Here is a 20,990-nt window from a genome sequence, read left to right on the forward strand (position 1 = left end):
ATTGGTTTATATATATATTTTGTAGGTTTTGGGAGTGGAGCGCCCCCCAGGTATCCCATCCGAATTTGGATACCAAATTCTTGTTTTTAGGCTACTATAAGAGAGCACACAAAAATTCGCTTAAATCGCACCACCCATCACCGAGATCTGGCGTTTCTGAAAATTAGGGTAATGGGGAGAGTCCGCTCCCTCTTCAGATATTAAAAAATGTAGTACTCTATTTTCACCACGGGATCATTATGCACCATATCTGAACATTTCAAGAAAATCGGTTCAGCCGTTTTTGAGTCCATAAGGAACACACAAACGAACAAACACAAATTTATTTTTATATATAAGAAGATAGAGAAAACAATAAGTGCAGATAAAGTAACGTGTTTTGGTATGGAAACAAAAACATTTGATTTCTGTCAAATTTCGCACGCGAAACTATTACAAATTTCAGCGGCTATTCCGAAAGCAGAATAGAATACCAACCGTAACTTGCTGGTTGTTTTCAGACGTTTATGTGAGACACGGCAACCGTGGCGAGTTTGGATAGAGCGAAATGCGCTTTACTACCCATTTTCCCCGTTACAGTGAATTGCATGGACCCCTCAACATCTGGACCGACCATATTTGTATGCAGCTGCCAAAATCCCTTTTTCGAATTGAAGGCATTTAACGCACAAAGACCTCATTTCTTACCCAGAATTTAGTAAATTTCGAAGAGATCCCTTAACACTCGTATCAGTTACAGTCAACATCAGAACTTATGCGTTTTTCATGAAATTCGAAATAGTATCAGTATTTTACCCCTGGTCATGGTCTATGGTTCACTCTTAACGAAAACACAGAAACGACTAGAGTTGAAATAATTTTGAGTGATCCGATGTATTTTGTTCAGTAATTAACTTTAAGTTGGAAAAATCTATCAAATATTGAGGTCAGCCCACCAACCTACCAAGAGAATAGAAAGCTACCAATTTTGATAGGAACCTACAAAAAACGGCAACCCTAATTGCAACTCAACTATAGTTACGTAAAATAAAACCATGAAAAACAATTTAGTTTAAGGGATTTTTTCAGCTGCTAAGAAAATTTTAAAAGAGTGTGCAATACAACAAAGAAATGAAAAAATTTCTTTAAGATATTTGCCTGTTGGATATGCAACCGAACTGGATTGCTTATTAAAATCGACCCAAATTTGTCTTTTTTAAGGCTCTAAACATGCACATAGATCATTTGCAATGGTCGTGAGTAACAAAATAACATTATTTATTCACTAAAACTTAATTTTGTACATGCAAAAAGAAGTATGAAGCATATGTATTTCCTATTGTTTATTAGTTAATTTTGTACAGTCGGAAACTCTGGCTGCATTGAACAAAAAACTCTCTTTGTAATCAAAAACTTATCGAGGAGCTCTTTAAAAAATACACAAAAGACATGAGAATAAACAACGCAAGAGGTATCATCCCACTGTTTTCTGTTTTTTGACACATTCAGAAAAAAAAAAACATTTCAAACTCTATACATAGACCAATTGCAACCTCTTTGCAATGAGACTTTCCAAAACCGCAATAGAGGTATCTAGCTATTGTCTCAAGTGAACCGACTTAAAAACGGCTGAAATGATTTCTTTTAATTTTCACAGACGGTTCAAACTGGTTTTCTGGTGAAAATAGGGCACAAAATAGTACGATACGTAAAGTCTGGAGAGCCCTCCCTCTTACCTTAATTTTGAAAAAACCGCAGAATTTTTGTTCGCACCATTGTAGTAAAACAACATCCGAAGATGTCAAACAAATTTGAGATGACGTACCCTATTGGAAGGCTCCCACAAACCGAAATGAATATACTTATCTCCACAGTATGGAACTTAAATGAATGGTATTAGTGAGTTGAATACAATATCTAGTTTCAAACCAAAGTATCTGGCTTGACGCCCAGAGCTTTGCCATAGGCCCCCAAGCGTTAGCTGGCCAACTATCGATAATCGCAATAATCGAATAATAAATATCGATAGTATCGATACTATCATAATATTCCATGAGAAGTAAACATCAGGAGATCGATTTTAGCCCCATGGGATGAAAACTGCGCCCTCTATAGGCGCAATGTATGTTATGGGATAGATTCAGTGGGGGATGGCTTATTTTTGTTAATTAAAAAAAAAAAAAATATTGAACTCTGGCGATAGTATCGATGGTGCCAATGATATATTGCCGGCTCTATCCAAAGCATGCCACCTCAAAATATATTTGGTAAATTCGGGATTTAGGTAACTATAACGGTAAAAAAACAAACATTCGCATCACCCATCTGTACTAAGAATAACAAATTTCGGTAAGAGTATAAAAACCCCGTCCCTACGGCCTTATAAACCCGTAATGACAATATTTAAATCAAATGAAAGGTATTTTTAAATTTGAGAGCCAATGTCTAGATCGATGTTCGATCCTTAAAAATTCCATTAAGAGGTAAAGACACCGACCATGACAATATGGATTTCATATTAAATGTATTTGGGTATGCTCTGACATCCATATCGAATTAATTATCTGACGGTTCGTTCGCCTACACAACAAACCCAAAATCTTTCCGAGTGAGCGTTTAGGCCAATTAGAATCACGTGGGATTAAAATAAAGGCATTGGAGAGTAAAATACTCTAATACTTTGGAGAGAAGTTTTACATGGCATAGTACCTCACAAATGTTGCCAGCATTAGGAGGGGAAAACCACCGCCGAAAAGTTTTTCCGATGGTCTCACCAAGAGTCGAAACCAGGCGTTCAGCGTCATAGATGGACATGCTAACCTCTGCGCTACGGTATGCCTTTATTTCTATTTCTTCAAGGACATAGAAATAAAGTCACAACGGAGCGGGTCCGGTCCGATATCAACACAGCACTATCGATGTAACATACTTACATAGATATAACAGAAATCATTACAGAAATAATGCTATTAGTACAGAATATGTTCATAATTATATATTTAACACTCTCTACACATCAATAATAAATCATTCAAAATTATAAAACAACGACAGTATCTAATTTTTAATAATTTAATTGATAAAAAAATTGGACTTATTTATTTCGTTAAAAATTATACTTCTAACCTGAAAGTTATACTATTAATGTGTGTCTGAGGTTGACCGACATTGCATTCACAAACATTAGACATCTTTTGTTATTATTACACTCTTTTTCATTCCGAGTGTACGTTTCTCCTGCAAAGTGTCGTATTTGTATCTCAGCCAACTGTCAACTGATATCGAAAATTGATAGATTTGTTTTATTGCAGACACCTTTAGTTTTGTTGTATTGGGAGAAGACTTCTCATACTCCCAAAGCTCCCAAAATCGATCAAAAACTTCAGTAGCTAAGGAGGGTCTGGAATTGCTCAGAGGCCGAAATTTTTGTCATGACACATAAGTATAAACTAATCATCATGTTGAGATTCGTTGGATCATTCAGTTCTAAACGGACCTTTAACTTTTATATCTTCTATATAGACCAATATTTTTCCATACAAACTGATTAACAATCTTTATTATAGCCCCTCCCGAGGATGCAGAATACACAAATGCCTAACATAGTGACTAAAACGTACAACAAATTGTATTGTAAATTATGTAATGAGTAAGTATTATTCATTTAATTGAACAACACTTATAACCAGGGATCTGGAGCGGGTACCTTTTTCCGCTCTGGCAATTTTTTTCGCTCCGCTCTCGCTCCTTTCCATTTAAATTGACTATCTATATTTCAAGTTTCTTGTTATACAAACCGTGCTCTATGAAGTGATACAAAAATCTTGTATTTATGTTTACAGTATCATGCAATATTCAACTCCGATTATATGTATTCTTGATTGCCATTTATATTGGACTATATCCTTCTAAAGTCCCCTATAAACCTAAATCCTAAATTGATTTCATGAGAGTCTAGAGGGCGCAGTTCTAAACCGATTAGGCCGAAATTTCGCAAACCGGTTTCTTTTATGACCTGCAACATTTTTGTAAAGTATAGTCTCAATCGGTCCATAACCGATTATACTTCTTGAGCCCCTAGAGAGTGCAATTCTTATCCGATTGGGGTGAAATTTTGCATAATTACGACGTCCAAGGATTATAAAGGGTGATTTTTTTGAGGTTAGGATTTTCATGCATTAGTAAAGGGTGATTTTTTTGAGGTTAGGATTTTCATGCATTAGTATTTGACAGATCACGTGGGATTTCAGACATGGTGTCAAAGAGAAAGATGCTCAGTATGCTTTGACATTTCATCATGAATAGACTTACTAACGAGCAACGCTTGCAAATCATTGAATTTTATTACCAAAATCAGTGTTCGGTTCGAAATGTGTTCAAATTTTGACAAATTTTGTTCAGCGATGAGGCTCATTTCTGGTTGAATGGCTACGTAAATAAGCAAAATTGCCGCATTTGGAGTGAAGAGCAACCAGAAGCCGTTCAAGAACTGCCCATGCATCCCGAAAAATGCACTGTTTGGTGTGGTTTGTACGCTGGTGGAATCATTGGACCGTATTTTTTCAAAGATGCTGTTGGACGCAACGTTACGGTGAATGAACACATTTCGAACCGAACACTGATTTTGGTAATAAAATTCAATGATTTGCAAGCGTTGCTCGTTAGTAAGTCTATTCATGATGAAATGTCAAAGCATACTGAGCATCTTTCTCTTTGACACCATGTCTGAAATCCCACGTGATCTGTCAAATACTAATGCATGAAAATCCTAACCTCAAAAAAATCACCCTTTATTTGACAGATCACGTGGGATTTCAGACATGGTGTCAAAGAGAAAGATGCTCAGTATGCTTTGACATTTCATCATGAATAGACTTACTAACGAGCAACGCTTGCAAATCATTGAATTTTATTACCAAAATCAGTGTTCGGTTCGAAATGTGTTCAAATTTTGACAAATTTTGTTCAGCGATGAGGCTCATTTCTGGTTGAATGGCTACGTAAATAAGCAAAATTGCCGCATTTGGAGTGAAGAGCAACCAGAAGCCGTTCAAGAACTGCCCATGCATCCCGAAAAATGCACTGTTTGGTGTGGTTTGTACGCTGGTGGAATCATTGGACCGTATTTTTTCAAAGATGCTGTTGGACGCAACGTTACGGTGAATGAACACATTTCGAACCGAACACTGATTTTGGTAATAAAATTTAATGATTTGCAAGCGTTGCTCGTTAGTAAGTCTATTCATGATGAAATGTCAAAGCATACTGAGCATCTTTCTCTTTGACACCATGTCTGAAATCCCACGTGATCTGTCAAATACTAATGCATGAAAATCCTAACCTCAAAAAAATCACCCTTTACAACCTACCGATACTTCCTTAGAGTTTAGAGGGCCCAATTATTATTTGATTTGACTGAAAATTTGCATATTGATTTCTTCCATAACCTTCAAATCCTTGTCAAGTATAGTCTGAATCTGTGTCTATTGCACCTATATAAGCAGATCATCCGACCTTATTTCTTAGGCATATACCGAAAGCAATTCTAACCTGATTCCAAAAAACAAGTAAAAACCCATTATGTTCGGCACGAACTTTGGATGTATTTGTTATCCTATCTTATTTAAAACCAACTATATCTATATTAGTGTCCAACTATGTGCCGATTTGGATCATATTTGGCTCAGGTACCGATAAGTTTATATACACAGTTTAAAACTTCAAGGTAATCAGGTTATAAATGAGGATTTTAAGGCCTAAGATCCCAGATCTGAGGATCAGTACATATGGCAGCTATAACCAAATATGGTCGACCATATACGGTTCGGATATTGGGTGGCAACTGCATATTCTAAATTGGTATCAAAGTATGGTGCGATCTGAACCAAATTTGGTTCGGACAAGGGAAATCCAGTCCAACTCACCGCTCCAAATTTCATCGAAATGGGAAAATACATCTTTTTTATGAGCTTAAGACACTTAATCGGCGGTTCGTACCATATGACAGCTATATCAAAATTTGGTCCTATCTGGTCTATGTTCAGTTCGGATAAAGAGACGCTTTGTGCATCTTACTGTTTCAAATTGCATCGACATCGGTTAACAAATGGGGTTTAAGAATCTTAATTGGCCGGATTATCAGATTATCTAAACATAGTTGGATCTGGACCTCGTTGCGGATGTCGACGGTATTTCAACAAAATCGGTATAACAGTCTATATGGCAGCTAAATCTAATAATGGTTCGATATTAACCATTTTCGGTTCGGATATTGAGGGCCCTAGCCAGGATTTTATTTTGAGGGGAGAAGAGGGGCCCACCTCACATTTTTTTCAAAATCCAAAATTGCTAAAATTCTTCTGTAACTGTGAAATTGGTAAAGATACATCCATTTTTTTTTAAATTGTGGTCGCTATTGGGTTTTGGGAACTGACCCCTTGGACGGGGACATTTGGACATAAAGTCAGTGCTGAATTTTGTATTTATTGTCAACACACTATTTATAAGTCGATCCAAATCATTCAAAGTGTGGTTGTCCTTGCGAATATCTTTGTTTTATAGTGAAAGTTTCGGTGAACCAGCTTCAGTATTTTAATGAAATTTTTTCATTTATGCTCATTTTCGCTCTCAAATTAGTTTTATGATTTCAACAGGTAATAGCTTGTGTCTTAAATAAATTTTAAAACTCCTTTAATAATATTTCAATGTAAGTAATTTCTACTAGAATTTTCATTCCCAAATCAGTTAGAGTTAGGATAGAGTTGTCGTAATGAAATTTCGATAACTCCAATCGTCCACTTTGGACGACTGGAACCTCTAATAAACATTTTCCCGTCATGTTTTGGGGGAAAATTGGCTTGTCAAAAGTCGGAAATTTTGTATATTCCCAAAATCAAACGAAAAAATGTCCCAAAATTCTTAAGAGTGAGATTTCGGAAACCGTTTTAATGTCTTGTTGCATTTGATGGTTTCTATATCAAAAAAATAAATTTATGGCAAAAATCCTACCTCTTTTGACAGCAGGTACGATTTTATGACAAAATCTTTAAAAACCACCTTTCTTTGCTAAATGGTCATAAAATATTAAGAAAATAATTTTTTTCGTTGCAGGAGATAAGGAGATAAAAAGATTTTTTGTTTTAAAAAAAATTTTCAAAATATTTAAAATATAAATTCTCTAAATTATAAATGTATAAAATTTCATCAAAATCGGATAACGGTATCGAGGTAATAAAAAGGCTTTAAAAATGTTTATGCAAAATGCAAAAATTATTGAAATTGTGGCCTTAAAAAATAATCTCGAGTTTAGATTGTCTTTAGAGAGATTTTCGCTGCAATTTAATCCATAAAAAATTCGTTTAAATTAAGCCTTTAGAAAAAATTTTATTAAAATCATGTTTTATAAAAACTTTTGTCTTAAAAAAAAAACTAAATTAAAATGTTGTGTTTAAAAAAAAAAATTATAGAAATTTTGTCTTTAAAAAATAATTTCGAGGAAGTTACGCTGAATTTTTGTCTTTAGAAAAATTTTATTGAAATTTATTTAGAAAAAATTTCATTAAAATTTTGTTTTTACTAAGAATTTCATTACTGTCTTAAAAAAAGAATTTTAAGGCGGGCCCTAGTCTCAGCAAAATGTCGTCATTGTAGAATATTATATAAAGGGTGATTTTTTTGAGGTTAGGATTTTCATGCATTAGTATTTGACAGATCACGTGGGATTTCAGACATGGTGTCAAAGAGAAAGATGCTCAGTATGCTTTGACATTTCATCATGAATAGACTTACTAACGAGCAACGCTTGCAAATCATTGAATTTTATTACCAAAATCAGTGTTCGGTTCGAAATGTGTTCATTCACCGTAACGTTGCGTCCAACAGCATCTTTGAAAAAATACGGTCCAATGATTCCACCAGCGTACAAACCACACCAAACAGTGCATTTTTCGGGATGCATGGGCAGTTCTTGAACGGCTTCTGGTTGCTCTTCACTCCAAATGCGGCAATTTTGCTTATTTACGTAGCCATTCAACCAGAAATGAGCCTCATCGCTGAACAAAATTTGTCAAAATTTGAACACATTTCGAACCGAACACTGATTTTGGTAATAAAATTCAATGATTTGCAAGCGTTGCTCGTTAGTAAGTCTATTCATGATGAAATGTCAAAGCATACTGAGCATCTTTCTCTTTGACACCATGTCTGAAATCCCACGTGATCTGTCAAATACTAATGCATGAAAATCCTAACCTCAAAAAAATCACCCTTTACTAGCCGAACCGGGCCCGCTCCGTTGCGCCTTCTATAACTCTCTAATATCTTTTTATCGATATATATATCGGATATCGAATTCGTGCCATTGTGGCCTATGACGCTGAAAGCATTCGAATCCTGGCGAGAACATCGGACAAAGCGGTGTTTATTCCCTCTTAATGTTGGTGACATTTGCGAGGTACAATGTCATGCCTGGTCATTTAAAAAAATTTCCACAAAGAGGTGTCGCACTGCGGAACGCCGTTCGGACTCGGCTATAAAAAAAAGGTCCCTTATCATTGAGCTTAAACATCCGCGGTTCCTGGTGGTCATGTTCTTCCTTAGGGTAATGTTCTCATTAGGGGAGGGATGGCACCTCAGACATTTCGACTCAAATATGAATATCAATTTCGAGCTGCACTTCCAAATCCCTTTAGTTTGAGCCCCATATTGCCACGGCCGGTAAATATGAACCTTTTGGAGGGTGTTCTAGGTTTGGGCCGGCCTCCGGCACTTTGCACAGAAATAGATATGAAATTCGTTCTTTATTTCCAACGGAATTGAAGTTCAGTTTAGGGGGAGCTTTGGGGCGTACCCCAAAACACTTGGCTCCAAAAATGGGTATCAAATTCGTTTTCTACTCTCAAATATTGTTATAATGGGTCAAATAACCCATTTGACGTATCTTTAGGAGGAAAAGCGCCACCTAGACTTGAACGAAAATTTTAATATCATTTTCGCAATCTACTCCCTAATACCTTTCATTTGAGTCCCATATAGCCATGGTCGGCTAATATGGGGGTATTTGGGGGTGGGCGAAATCCCATTACTTGGACCTAATGTTCTATGCCATATTTTTAATCTACTGCTTAATACTTTTCATTTGAGTCCCATATTGACATGATCTTCAAATTTTAATACCATATTCGTTTTCTGGTCTCCAATACCTTTCATTTGATACACTTATTGTGCTCAACGGACCACTTTCGGATACGGGTGGCGTTTTTGGGGTAAGGGGGAGAGTACGCCTCCACACGATATCTAAAAATTATATAGCCTTTGTTTCCCTCCAGACAAACGTACACAATCTAAGCAAAATTTCAAGAAAATCGGTTCAGCCAAGTATCATATAGTCATAATAGGTCTAATAGCGTTTTTGGTGGGTGGCGTGACCCCCAATACTTCGATCTGATTTTGTATGCCAGATTCGCATTTTGTATGCCCATATCGAAATGAACGTCCAATATGTCTGTTTAGGGGAGTTTTTGGATGGTGGCGGCCCGATGGGTACTTAAAATCAAATTTTAATACCATATTCGTATACTACTCTCCAATACCTTTTATTTGATACCTATATTGTCCCGATCGGTCCACTTTTGGTTTTGGGTTGTGTGTTTGGCATAAAGTTAAAATTAACAATAAATAAAAGACAAAAAAATAAAATATTTAAATTGGTTGCTGATGATTTGGATATTGTGAGGAAGAGTAAAACTGTCATTCAGATGGTTAGGTTAGGTTAGGTTGAAAAGAGGGTGAGAATACTAATCCGCGCCATGCAACTATGGATATGCACCTAAGCCAGTAATCGGCTTGCTGTGCGCTCTAAATACTAAAAAGTAACCTCGAAAATAATAAGCTAAATCAGGAATTCCGTGCTACTTACAAAATTCCCAATTGTTTTCCATAGCACGCCCCTAAGTTGGTTCATGTCTGGTGTTGTATACCCACCTAAATACCGGTGTCTGTTGGCCGCAAAAGCGGGGCAATGACATAGGAAATGCTTTAACGATTCTTCATCTTCCCCACATGTCCTACATATGCTCCCACTTGCCGCACCGATGTTGCATAAGTGAGTTCGTAGTCCTATGTGTCTCGTTATAATAATGAAAGCTATACTGACCTCTTGATTACGTTCTTTAATAATAGCCTCGTATAGGATTTTCGCTATTTCACAGTGTTAAATGCGCTTTCGTATCTTATGCCTTTAACTCGGACTGCGTCGACCCGACAGGCTTCAAGTTAATCAAGTGTATCGACGGCTGTCCTCTGGCCTTCACTGCCAAATCGTCTGTTTTCTCAGAATTAGACACGCAGCTTTGCATAAGTTTGGCTGGCTAGATATTTACATGATTTGACCAAGTTAATGAACTGTTAAAAGTCGCACCTTAATTCCTAGCACTAGACACAATCTCTTACCCAGGTTTCGTACGAGGGTTACCTTTCATATTTCGGGCTGCAATCTGACAACTCTTTCGTAAAGTTTGACATTTTGGAGGTTATACGTACTCTGAACGTTTTGACATACGATTCATCTGGCCCAAAAAAATGGAATTAAATCGTGAACATTTTCGTGCGATAATTTTTTACAACTTTCGACGTGGATTAACTCAACTACAGTGCATCGATGAAAATAAGTGTTTAAAGAAACACAAACAATATGAATCATGCCGTTCTCAAAGTTGGCGTTAGTCTCCTTCTTACACTCCAAGACTGTTCGTGACCGTTCCATACTGCAAGTAATTACCCTGATGGTCACTTTAAGGAGGCTCGCGTTAACACGAATAACTACCATGGATCGCTTATGACAAGGTCCAGGGCGATGACTTGAGACATATGTTGGAGGCCATCCTCAGCCATTCTTTTAGCCAAATCGTATAAAAATTGCGTCATAAATTTTCTCAAAAAAATCAAATCTGAAAATCTGTTTATATGAAAGGTACATCAAACTTTGAAGCGAATTACTATACATGTTGGAAGTCATAACTGTTCTAAACAATTAAAATTCCAACCAATTCAAATAAGAATTACGTGCTCTATCTGTTTATGGAGTGAAGTTGTAAATAATTGGGGTTAGATGTTAGAAGTCTTAGTAGAACTCAACGTGCCAATTCCAGGCTGCTTGAATAAGAATGACACCGTTCAGATGCTTAAGAACTCAAATTGGAAGTTTAGATAATATGAGATCATTTTTATTATTGTGTGCTGACATTCCCTGTGTCACTTCAGCAACACTCTCTGTTAAATTCTTCATCGTTTAAGATGTACAAAATATAATCTAAAGTTAGCTCCAATTCATTGATCCAATAAACAAAGGTAATGTTAAACGAATAAAACACAGATAATTAAAATAATTTAAATTTGTCGCTCTTGATGAAATACTTTTATAAAATATGTATGTTCCTTTTTTTAAATTTTTTATGAAATTCGGTTGATTCAAAAGTGTTCTGGCAACTCATTTTCAATATCCAAAGCATATCTTTAGGCTTTGACAAAATTGCTTACAACATTCAAAAGAATTTATCTAAAAACTAATGACACAAATTAAACATACCACAAAACTAGCAAAAACACACATGATTCTACGCTCTCTTAAAATAAGTACAAACATGTCCAAAACAAAGGAATGTCGTACATGTATTTAGATATGTAAACTATAGATAAATTAACAAAACATTGATACTTGATATCCATATATATATAAATATACTAAATGCTAAGCCTTAAGATAGACAACGAAACGAAAATGTTAGATACTATTGCTTACAGCGAACCGTATGCATTTGATGATGTCCAACCTAGGGCCTAGTGAGTTGTTTATATAAATAGTGGTCCCGCCAGATGCCATTAATTTTAAATAGTTTAATGATGGTAATAGACCAGTGACACCCAGCCCCTTTACGGTAGCGTTGATGGCAACTCACATGTATGTTTACGCTCTTTGCTACAGTCATTGTTTACAGTGTTGACAGTATTGGGGATTTCTCCCCAAAATTGTTGACTTTTACTATCGAAAATGGGGACTCAATTTTTGTCTTGGGGATTTCGTGGGGACTCGGAGCAAAAAATGTGTTCAAAAATATTTTTTACCTCTACTATTTTTATAGACATTTTTGTTAGACATTTAGATAACATCAATCGGTACAATTTACACCAAATTAAACTTGTTGTTTCATTCAGTACCATATAGTGTCAATCACGATTACCCGCTTATTATTGTATTATCTGTGATCGCCTGATATCGATAACTATTCAGGACAACTATGCGCTGAAATTCTACCCAGAACATATGACTGAAACTCTTATATATATATATATATATATATCTATATATATATATATATATATATATATATATATATATATATATATATATATATATATATATATATATATATATATAAATCGCACGATTTTGACTTCTAAAGCCACTGCAAGCGCATTTATAGCAGCACATCGAACGGATGTTTCTTTGAAACTACTGAGACGACGTAAACCGAGGTATTACTGTACCTCTAAATTTTTAATAAGTTTTAATTTTAACAATGAGCTTGAACTTGAATAGATCAGCAATCATTGATTTATGGGAAGTTTGGATATAAAGGAGATATTTTTCACCAAAGGGAATGTTCCCTTAAAAAATTGGAAAATTTATCATCTTGAAAATAAATAAAAATGGCTAGGCCGAATCAGGAAGTATTTCTGGTTCGAACCGTACAATTTATCACTGCCACAGTAATGGTTTAGTGTACTTTTCATTTTTTAATCATAAATGCTTTGTAAATGTGCACAAATTCCATGCTTAGACCTAAAAATCTCAATTGATGACCGAAACGACGGATTATCGTTAACCGATAGCCATAATGTTGCGTATTTTGCTTATTGGGATAAAGAGAAGGTTAAGAACTTCAACAAATTTATTTTTGTGTGTTTGGGAGGCTCAAATACGTATACATATCGTTAAATCCAATCAATAAAATCGGTATTTTAACTTGTGGGTTATATTTGAATTTCGATTTACGTCGCGAATTCGTGGAACTAAAAACGACGTAAATCGAGCTATTACTGTATTAGGTAAACCTAATATCCCTATTATGGTACAGGGAAGTAACGCTCAGTGACTTTTTCTTTTTTTTTTTGAATTGTTAGGATCTCAATAAGCCTATTACTGGTTTAAGTGCTGTCGGCCTGAACCTAAGGCAGGTCAAATTCCGCACCCCGTTCTTCAACCTTAACTAAACTAGTTAACTTAGGTTATATCGAATGATCGATATGGAACTTATTGAGGATAGAAATACGGAAATTTCAACTTGTTCCAAATTTAAGGCAAGTTGGACAGCAAACACATTATTCAATTATTCAAGAGTTAAATCGGGACAACGGTCTATAAGGCACCTTAATTGAAATATACGATCTGAGCTACATTCACCATGGGTTTACGTACAAAGGTCTAATGTAAAATATAATTTTAACTTTTTGGCAAAATCAGATAATATAAGTAAAAGCGTGCTAAGTTCGACCGGGCCGAATCTTATATACTCTCCACCATGGATCGCATTTCTCGAGTTCTTTTCCCGGGATCGCTTTTCAGCCAAACAAAGGATAACAGAATTGCTATGCTCTTGGAGTTATATCAAGTTTTAGTCCGATTCGGATCATAAATAAATTGAATGTAAGAGGCCATAGAAGAAGTCATTGTGTAAAATTTCAGCCAAAATTTCAGTGGAGTTAGAATTGCGACCTTTATGGGCTAAAGTAAAGACCGATTCGGACCATATTTGACAAGTATGTTGAAGGTCATGGGAGAAACCGTTGTACAAAATTTCACCCAAATTGGATAATAATTACGTCCTCTGGAAGCTCAAGAAGTCAAGATCCCAGATCGGTTTATATGGCAACTATATCAGGTCATGAACCGATTTGAACCATATTTGGCACAGTTTTTAGAAGTCATAACAAAACATGTTATGTAAAATTTCAGCTAAATCGGATGGTGCTTGCGCCCCAGACCCCAGATCGGTTTATATAACAGCTAAACCAGGTTATGGACTGATTTGGAAAATTAGCACAGTTCTTGGATGTCATACTAAAACGACATGTGCAAAATTTCAGCTTAATCGGATAAGAATTGCGTCCTCTAGAGGCTCAAGAAGTCAAGACCCAAGATCGGTTTGTAAGGCACCTATATCTAAACATGGACCGAAATGACCCATTTGCAATCCCAACCGACCTACACCTATAAGAAGTATTTGTGCGAAATTTCAAGCGGCTAGCTATACTCCTTCGAAAGTTACCGTGCTTTCGACAGACAGATGAACGGACGGACAGACATGGATAGATCGACCTAAAATGTCATGACGATCAAGAATAGATATACTTTATTGGCTCGTAGACGAATATTTCGAGGAGTAACAAACAAAATGATGAAATTAGTATACCCCCATCCTATGGGAAGGGTCTAAAAAGGGTACATGTGCAAAATTTCAGCTTAATCGGATAAAAATTGCGCCCTCTAGAAGCTCAAGAAGTCAAGACCGAAGATCGGTTTATATGGCAGCTATATCTTAACATGGACCGAAATGGCCCAACCCAATCCCAACCGACCTACAATATTAAGAAGTATTTGTACAAAATATCATGCGGCTAGGTTTACTCCTTCGAAAGTTAGCGTGCTTTCGACAGACAGACGGACGGACAGACTGACGGACATGGCTAGATCGACTTAAAATGTCATGACGATCAAGAATAGATATACTTTATTGGGTCGTAGACGAATATTTCGATGAGTTACAAACAGAATGACGAAATTAGTATACCCCCATCCTATGGTGGAGGGTATAAAAAGGGTATACACTCAAAAAGTCTTATCGGAAGATCGTTCTATAGGATCTTTATACGAATTCAATCGTATTTAATTTGGGCTTATGCAGGTCTAACAGAACTCATTGTCTTGCGAAATTTGCCTAACAGTATTAAATAGGCGCACACAGTTTAATCGAATGATCTGTCTGTACCGTATATGGTAATGTTGTCTTCAAGTCTTATTTATCTCACTATTACAAAATCGGATAGAATGTAATTTTTCAACGTACTTAAGACATGCAATCTGACGATAGATCTATTTATACAAATTGATTATTCTAAGGGCAATAGGTTGGACATGGTAGCTAATGCGACAGCAGCCTCAAAACATTCTATTCATTACTTCTGACTTCACACACAAATACTTACATATACGAAGGGAAAAACATACATATAAACATAAATACATACATACATACATATACACATACGCTAAAATTACAATTGGCAATTTGATTCGTTTCAAATCGGATTGATTTGATTTGATTTGAATCGTCTCCACTGAGCCGTATCGATTTAAATGGCTTTACACTTTAAGTACGCAGACATTGCGTTATTTACGTAACTTAAAATAAAAGCGAATTGGCAGTTAGTCAAGTTGCACATCAGAGACTCACAGGATCATCTCTATCTGGGTGCCACTACGCACACAGAGGCATACAGATTTACATCTCCAAAGACATTTACGTATATAAAAATTTATTTAAAGGCATTAAGTCTACTTGAATGGAAAACAAATAGAAAACACAACAGGATAGAAGAAGGTGAGATATAGATACGAAATGTAAGACTGATAGGCGAGGAGCTAGAGGGGATAGTAAGGCAAACAGAAAATCTGCAGATATAAAGCTTTGAACAGGATTTACGGGTCGCGGAATGTGGGGCAATGACAAAGAATGCCATGGTAAACGTTGAGGGTGGGGGAAAAGGATTTGCAAAACTAAAATTTTAAACTAGGAAGACTAGGATGAGAAGGATTGGTCGCTACTGTGGTTACAAGCTTACCGGTTTCGCTTTAGGCTTCTGTTTGGCTTGACGTTTAGGCTTCAACATATTCCGGAATTGCGGAATTTTTGTAATTTTCTTCCTGCAAAACGCCACCACTCCCACTCGTTCACTGTGCGTGCTGTCCTTCACTCTGAACTCCTTTCTCGTTTGCTTTGCCAACAATGGCTGCTGTATGGGAAACACTGAAACTTTGCGCACTGTTGACAGTGGGTCGCTTGTTACTGCTCGCCTTGTTCCGTTGTTCGTTGAAGGGTGGGGGATAGGCAGAACTTTCGCTCGCCGCAAAACGCAAGTGTGAATTCCGTTTTGCTCATGTACGCGCAAGCAGCTGTAGAAAGGAAAGCTTTTATGTTAGCGTTATTAAACTCATGTAGCCGTTGAGGTCCTTGCTTCATCAGCTTCCAGGCAAACGGTATAGTGTAAAAAGAATACGTGTGGCTGGCGGCTTTATTTATGTTGCAGCCGACAACAGTTGTTCTTTATCTGTCTGGAGATGGAAAAGACATTTGCGGCAGAATGGAGAGAGAGAGAGAGAACAAAAGAAACAAAAATGAAATCGGATTAAATTGCAAATTATGGAAATTTGCATATTCATTGAATTGCATGCAGTGGTATTGATGTTATTCCTAAGCAACTTTGGTTTGTCCTTGGTGTTGTCTCTGCTCCTCTCGAAGGTTACCACAGCTACGAAAACAAAAACGCATCGCCACATATAGCGAATAAGATTACACAAATAGCCAACCTAACATGAACATTTCCAACTTTTAGTAAATGTTCCCCCTGGGCACCTTTTCGCCGACGTCGTAGACGTCAACGCTAAAGTGGCGGACCGAAAAGTAAAATAAACGAAAATCTATAATTCACATTTTCACTTTGCCATTCAGCAAGATTTAGGCGTTTATCGAAGGTCGTTATGTTTTGTCAGGTGTTGCTGGAGAGAGATATCAATTTTACGCCACTGACTGGCAAACGGTAATAAAGTGCAGACAATTGAAGATTATTTCCATATTTTTTTTTGCCAACGTGTTGCATGGCCCTTGTGTAGACATTATTATAATTCAAACAAAGGTTCTAAATGGGGCCTGAATCCGAGGATAGTTCAATGGCTCTACAGAAGGTTGTTAAGACGAACACTAACTATAGTCTCAGTAGTTTGGAGGGCTGCAATGAAGAAAAAGTGCAACGTAAGGATAATACAACAGGTTCAGAGAACAGTTTCAGTGTATTTCAGACTATTCTAGATATCCGACATACAGATAAAGTGTGAGTGCAGCCACTGTGGCTGCACAGTCTTGAATTTACGAAACAGTATTGTCATCTAGAAATTCATGCAACACGGATGGTTCAAACCTTGCAGACAGAGTGGGCCTCAGTGTAGAACCCACTGAGGCCCACTCTGTCAGGACAGTACGATCACGAATATTCATGGAGTATAGGAAGGAGATAACCGCCTTCTCTGAGGATGGCACGATCAGCATTGTTTGTAGCAGTCTAAAGCGGATTAAGGGGGAATGAAAGAATAGATAATTTTGATAACATTTCCCCGGAAACTCTTCAACGGACAACGTGGCGCCAGAACTGTTGATCACTGGTATGCATTCGTCGGAGTTTATTAGGGAAATTGTGTCTGAGCCGACAATCCTTTGGGAGATAAAAAGTCGCTACTCTTTAAGTCGCCAGGCCCTTACTTTACTTTAATTGGCTATGACAGAATATTTGTTACACTATCCGAACGTAGAATAGCGGTCCAAGTGCCTCGATCTTCTGCGCTTATTCTAAAATCTCTGACACCAAGTTTCGAGATGTCTTCCACCACTTAATCTTTCTATCGGGCTTTTGGTCTTCCCGGTTTGCGTATACCACCGTGTTTTCCTTCAAAAGACTTCCTTGCTGGAGCTTCTTCATCCATTCTGATAACATGACCTAGCCAACGCAGCTGTTGTATTTTGATGCGAGTAACTATGATATCGTCGTCATACAGCTCATGGTTTATACGTCGCCTATATTCTCCATTATCGCAAACTGGTCCATATGTTTTACGAAGAATCATTCTCTCAAATACTCCAAGCACTGCCTCATCTGCTTTCACAAGTACTCATGCTTCAGAACCATATAACAGCACGGGCAGTATCAGTGTCTTGTATAGTGTAGTCTTCTTCTATCGAGAGGTGGCCTTGTTTCTAAACGGCTTTCTTAGTCCAAAGTATCATCTGTTTGCCAGTATTATTCTTTGCTTAATCTCAAAACTGGTGTCATTCGTTTTGGTTACCGCGGTGCCGAGGTAGATAAAGTTACTGACTGTCTCAAAGTTGTGGTTCCCAACTTCCTCCATTTTCTTCATCTCCTTGTGCAAGGCTTTTTGGGAGTTGAAACCATCCATTTGGTATTATCTCCACTTACTGCCAGACCCATTTTCACTGACTTTCTTTCGATTCTTTCAAAGGCTGCAGTTACTACTTCCGGTGACCGACCTATGATTTCGATGTCGTCGGCATAGGCGAGTATCATGTGTTATCTTGTGATGAGTGTGCCATATATATTCACATCTGCATCTCGTATAATCTTCTCCAGCAGGATATTAAAGAGATCACACGATGGGCTGTCTCCTTGTCTGAAACCTCGGTTGGTATTAAATGGTTCGGAGAGATTCTTTCCTATTCTTACTTAGGAACGCATATCAGCAAGTGTCATCCTGCAGAGTCTTATAAATTTTGCAGGGATACCAAACTCAGACATGGCTTGAAATACCTTTGAACGTTAAGGAGTATCGAAGGCGGCTTTGTAATTAGTAGAATAAGTTGGACTGTTTAAATTCACATTAATTATGCATGGAGAGTTAATTACTTCTTAATTACTTCTTTATTACTTCTTAATTACTTCTTTAATGGGGTCAAATCATGTTGTTATAAAACTGTCATTGATATGGAAATTATGTAGCCCTTTTTTTGTTAGGGGATCCTCATTGTACATTGATATCTATGCTATGTCACCCTTTCTTGTTGTGGGATCCTCATTATGTTGTTATAAAACTGTCATTGATATGGAAATTATGTAGCCCTTTTTTTGTTAGGGGATCCTCATTGTACATTGATCTCTATGTTATGTCACCCTTTCTTGTTGTGGGATCCTCATCATGTTGTTATAAAACTGTCATTGATATGGAAATTATGTAGCCCTTTTTTGTTAGGGGATCCTCATTGTACATTGATCTCTATGTTATGTCACCCTTTCTTGTTGTGGGATCCTCATCATGTTGTTATAAAACTGTCATTGATATGGAAACTATGTAGCCCTTTTTTGTAAGGGGAATGGGGGATTCGAACTTGTGTAAGCTGCTATTTCGATTAGGAATTTGGGATCCTACGTTTTTAGTTCTGGGTGTTATTTTTAAGGGGGGGATGGTGTTGATTTAACTGATAAGTGGGATTGAAACTATTTGGTTCGTCAATTATTGAGTTATAAAAATTCATTGAGTGTGACCCTCACTGTATGCTATGGGTCTTGCTCATTTCTTGTGTGTTGCGGTAAGGTAGAAAAAAGGGAATGTTTGGTTTAATTATTATCTAATAATTGTTTTCATGGGTGCCTTAGTTGGGGATTAATGTTGACTTTTTTCCACTTAAAGTGTGACCGTCACTGCATGTTATGAATGCTGTGGCACTTGCGCATTTCTTGTGTGTGTGTGTTGTAAAGTGTGTAGGATATGTTTATTAAGGGGTTGATGGTCGTTTTCTAACTCTGAGTTTTTAATATTTTGGTCTCTATATGTTGCCCGTGAGTGGTATCCATAAAGGCTTCATTGTGTTGTGAAATGCGACTAGGTAGTAAGGAATATAATCTGTGTGATTTCTAATAAAAACACGAAAGAATTCGAAAGAATTGTCGTTTTTGGAGTGGAGATCAGTCACCCAGAAAAAGTCACAGTTTGATGCGGTTTATGGGCTGGTGGCATTATTGGACAGTACTTCTTCAAAGATTATGCGAATCGTAACGTAATTGTGAATGATGAGCGCTATCGTGAGATGATATCCAAATTTTGTTTGCCCAGAATGCAAGAGCTTGACTTCATTGCCATGTGGTTTCAACAAGACGGTTTCACATGTCACCCAGCACGCGTAACAATGGACTTATTGAGAGGCGAGTTCGGTGAACATATTATTTCACGTTCGGGACCGGCCGGCTATTTTAAAGCTCACGTCCATACAGACAAGCCCGCTTCAATTGACGCATTGGAAGACAACATTGAAGCATTTATTCGTGAGATACCGGCCGAAATGTTAGAAAGAGTATGCCAAAATTGGACTAAGGGGATGGACCATTTTAGGCGCAGTCACGGTCAACATTTGCATGAAATAATCTTCAAACATTAAACTATATGGACAGTGTTATCGATTCAAATAAAGATTTCATGAATATTTCTTAATTTTATGTGTTTTTTTTTTTTTTTTTTTTTGTTTTTGAAAAACTTTCCTATAGCTCCTAAAAAATCACCCTTTGTATATAGATGTAACATAATTTAATTATAATTACATCAGTTTAAACATGTGAACAAAAAATTGTTCAACAATGTGAGGCCTCACAAAGTCAACAAATCATAAGTGACGATGAGGAATGTATTCCTGCAAATTCTATCCAGGAAATATTTCCAAACAGCCAGCCTATACCTGGATCGGTCGAAGACGATATGTTGCGGAAATCGGAAGAGGAGAAAGAGACCGAAATCCAGTTATTTTTAGTATTTTAGAAAAGTTTTTATAAATTTCCTGTAAAAGTATATAGAATTATAAATGAAATTTAAGAGAAATTTATATATTGGGTTGCCCAAAAAGTAATTGCGGATTTTTCATATAGTCGGCGTTGACAAATTTTTTCAAGCTTGTGACTCTGTAATTGCATTCTTTCTTCTGTCAGTTATCAGCTGTTACTTTTAGCTTGCTTTAGAAAAAAAGTTTAAAAAAAGTATATTTGATTAAAGTTCATTCTAAGTTTTATTAAAAAAGCATTTACTTTATTTTAAAAAATCCGCAATTACTTTTTTGGCAACCCAATATAACTAGCTTACCCGGGCCCGCTCCGCTGCTCCCTCTTTTACTTTATATGAAGCAAAAGTT

General features: G+C 36.7%; 1 protein-coding gene and 1 long non-coding RNA gene across 5 annotated transcripts in view; one reads left to right on the plus strand and one right to left on the minus strand.

Annotated features, from left to right (window-relative positions):
• The window catches only part of LOC106088760 (transient receptor potential cation channel trpm), a 572,136-nt gene that overhangs the window by 288,776 nt on the left and 262,370 nt on the right, over nt 1–20,990 (minus strand). For 3 of the 4 annotated variants that reach the window (XM_059369569.1, XM_059369573.1, XM_059369565.1), the window contains exon 2: nt 15,877–16,366. The exons of the other annotated variant lie outside the window; for it this stretch is intronic. In XM_059369569.1, the coding sequence (XP_059225552.1) occupies nt 15,877–15,924 (48 nt within the window). In that variant the 5' untranslated portion in view covers nt 15,925–16,366. The remainder of the gene's footprint in view (nt 1–15,876; nt 16,367–20,990) is intronic. 4 annotated transcript variants of the gene reach the window in all.
• LOC106088761 (uncharacterized) overlaps nt 3,249–20,990 on the plus strand; it is a 33,182-nt gene continuing 15,440 nt past the window's right edge. Inside the window, exons 1-2 of the long non-coding RNA XR_001221503.2 lie at nt 3,249–3,421; nt 3,502–3,628. This is a non-coding gene — a long non-coding RNA (uncharacterized LOC106088761). The remainder of the gene's footprint in view (nt 3,422–3,501; nt 3,629–20,990) is intronic.

This window comes from Stomoxys calcitrans, chromosome 5, assembly GCF_963082655.1.
Source record: "Stomoxys calcitrans chromosome 5, idStoCalc2.1, whole genome shotgun sequence".
In the NCBI taxonomy this organism is placed as follows: domain Eukaryota; kingdom Metazoa; phylum Arthropoda; class Insecta; order Diptera; family Muscidae; genus Stomoxys; species Stomoxys calcitrans.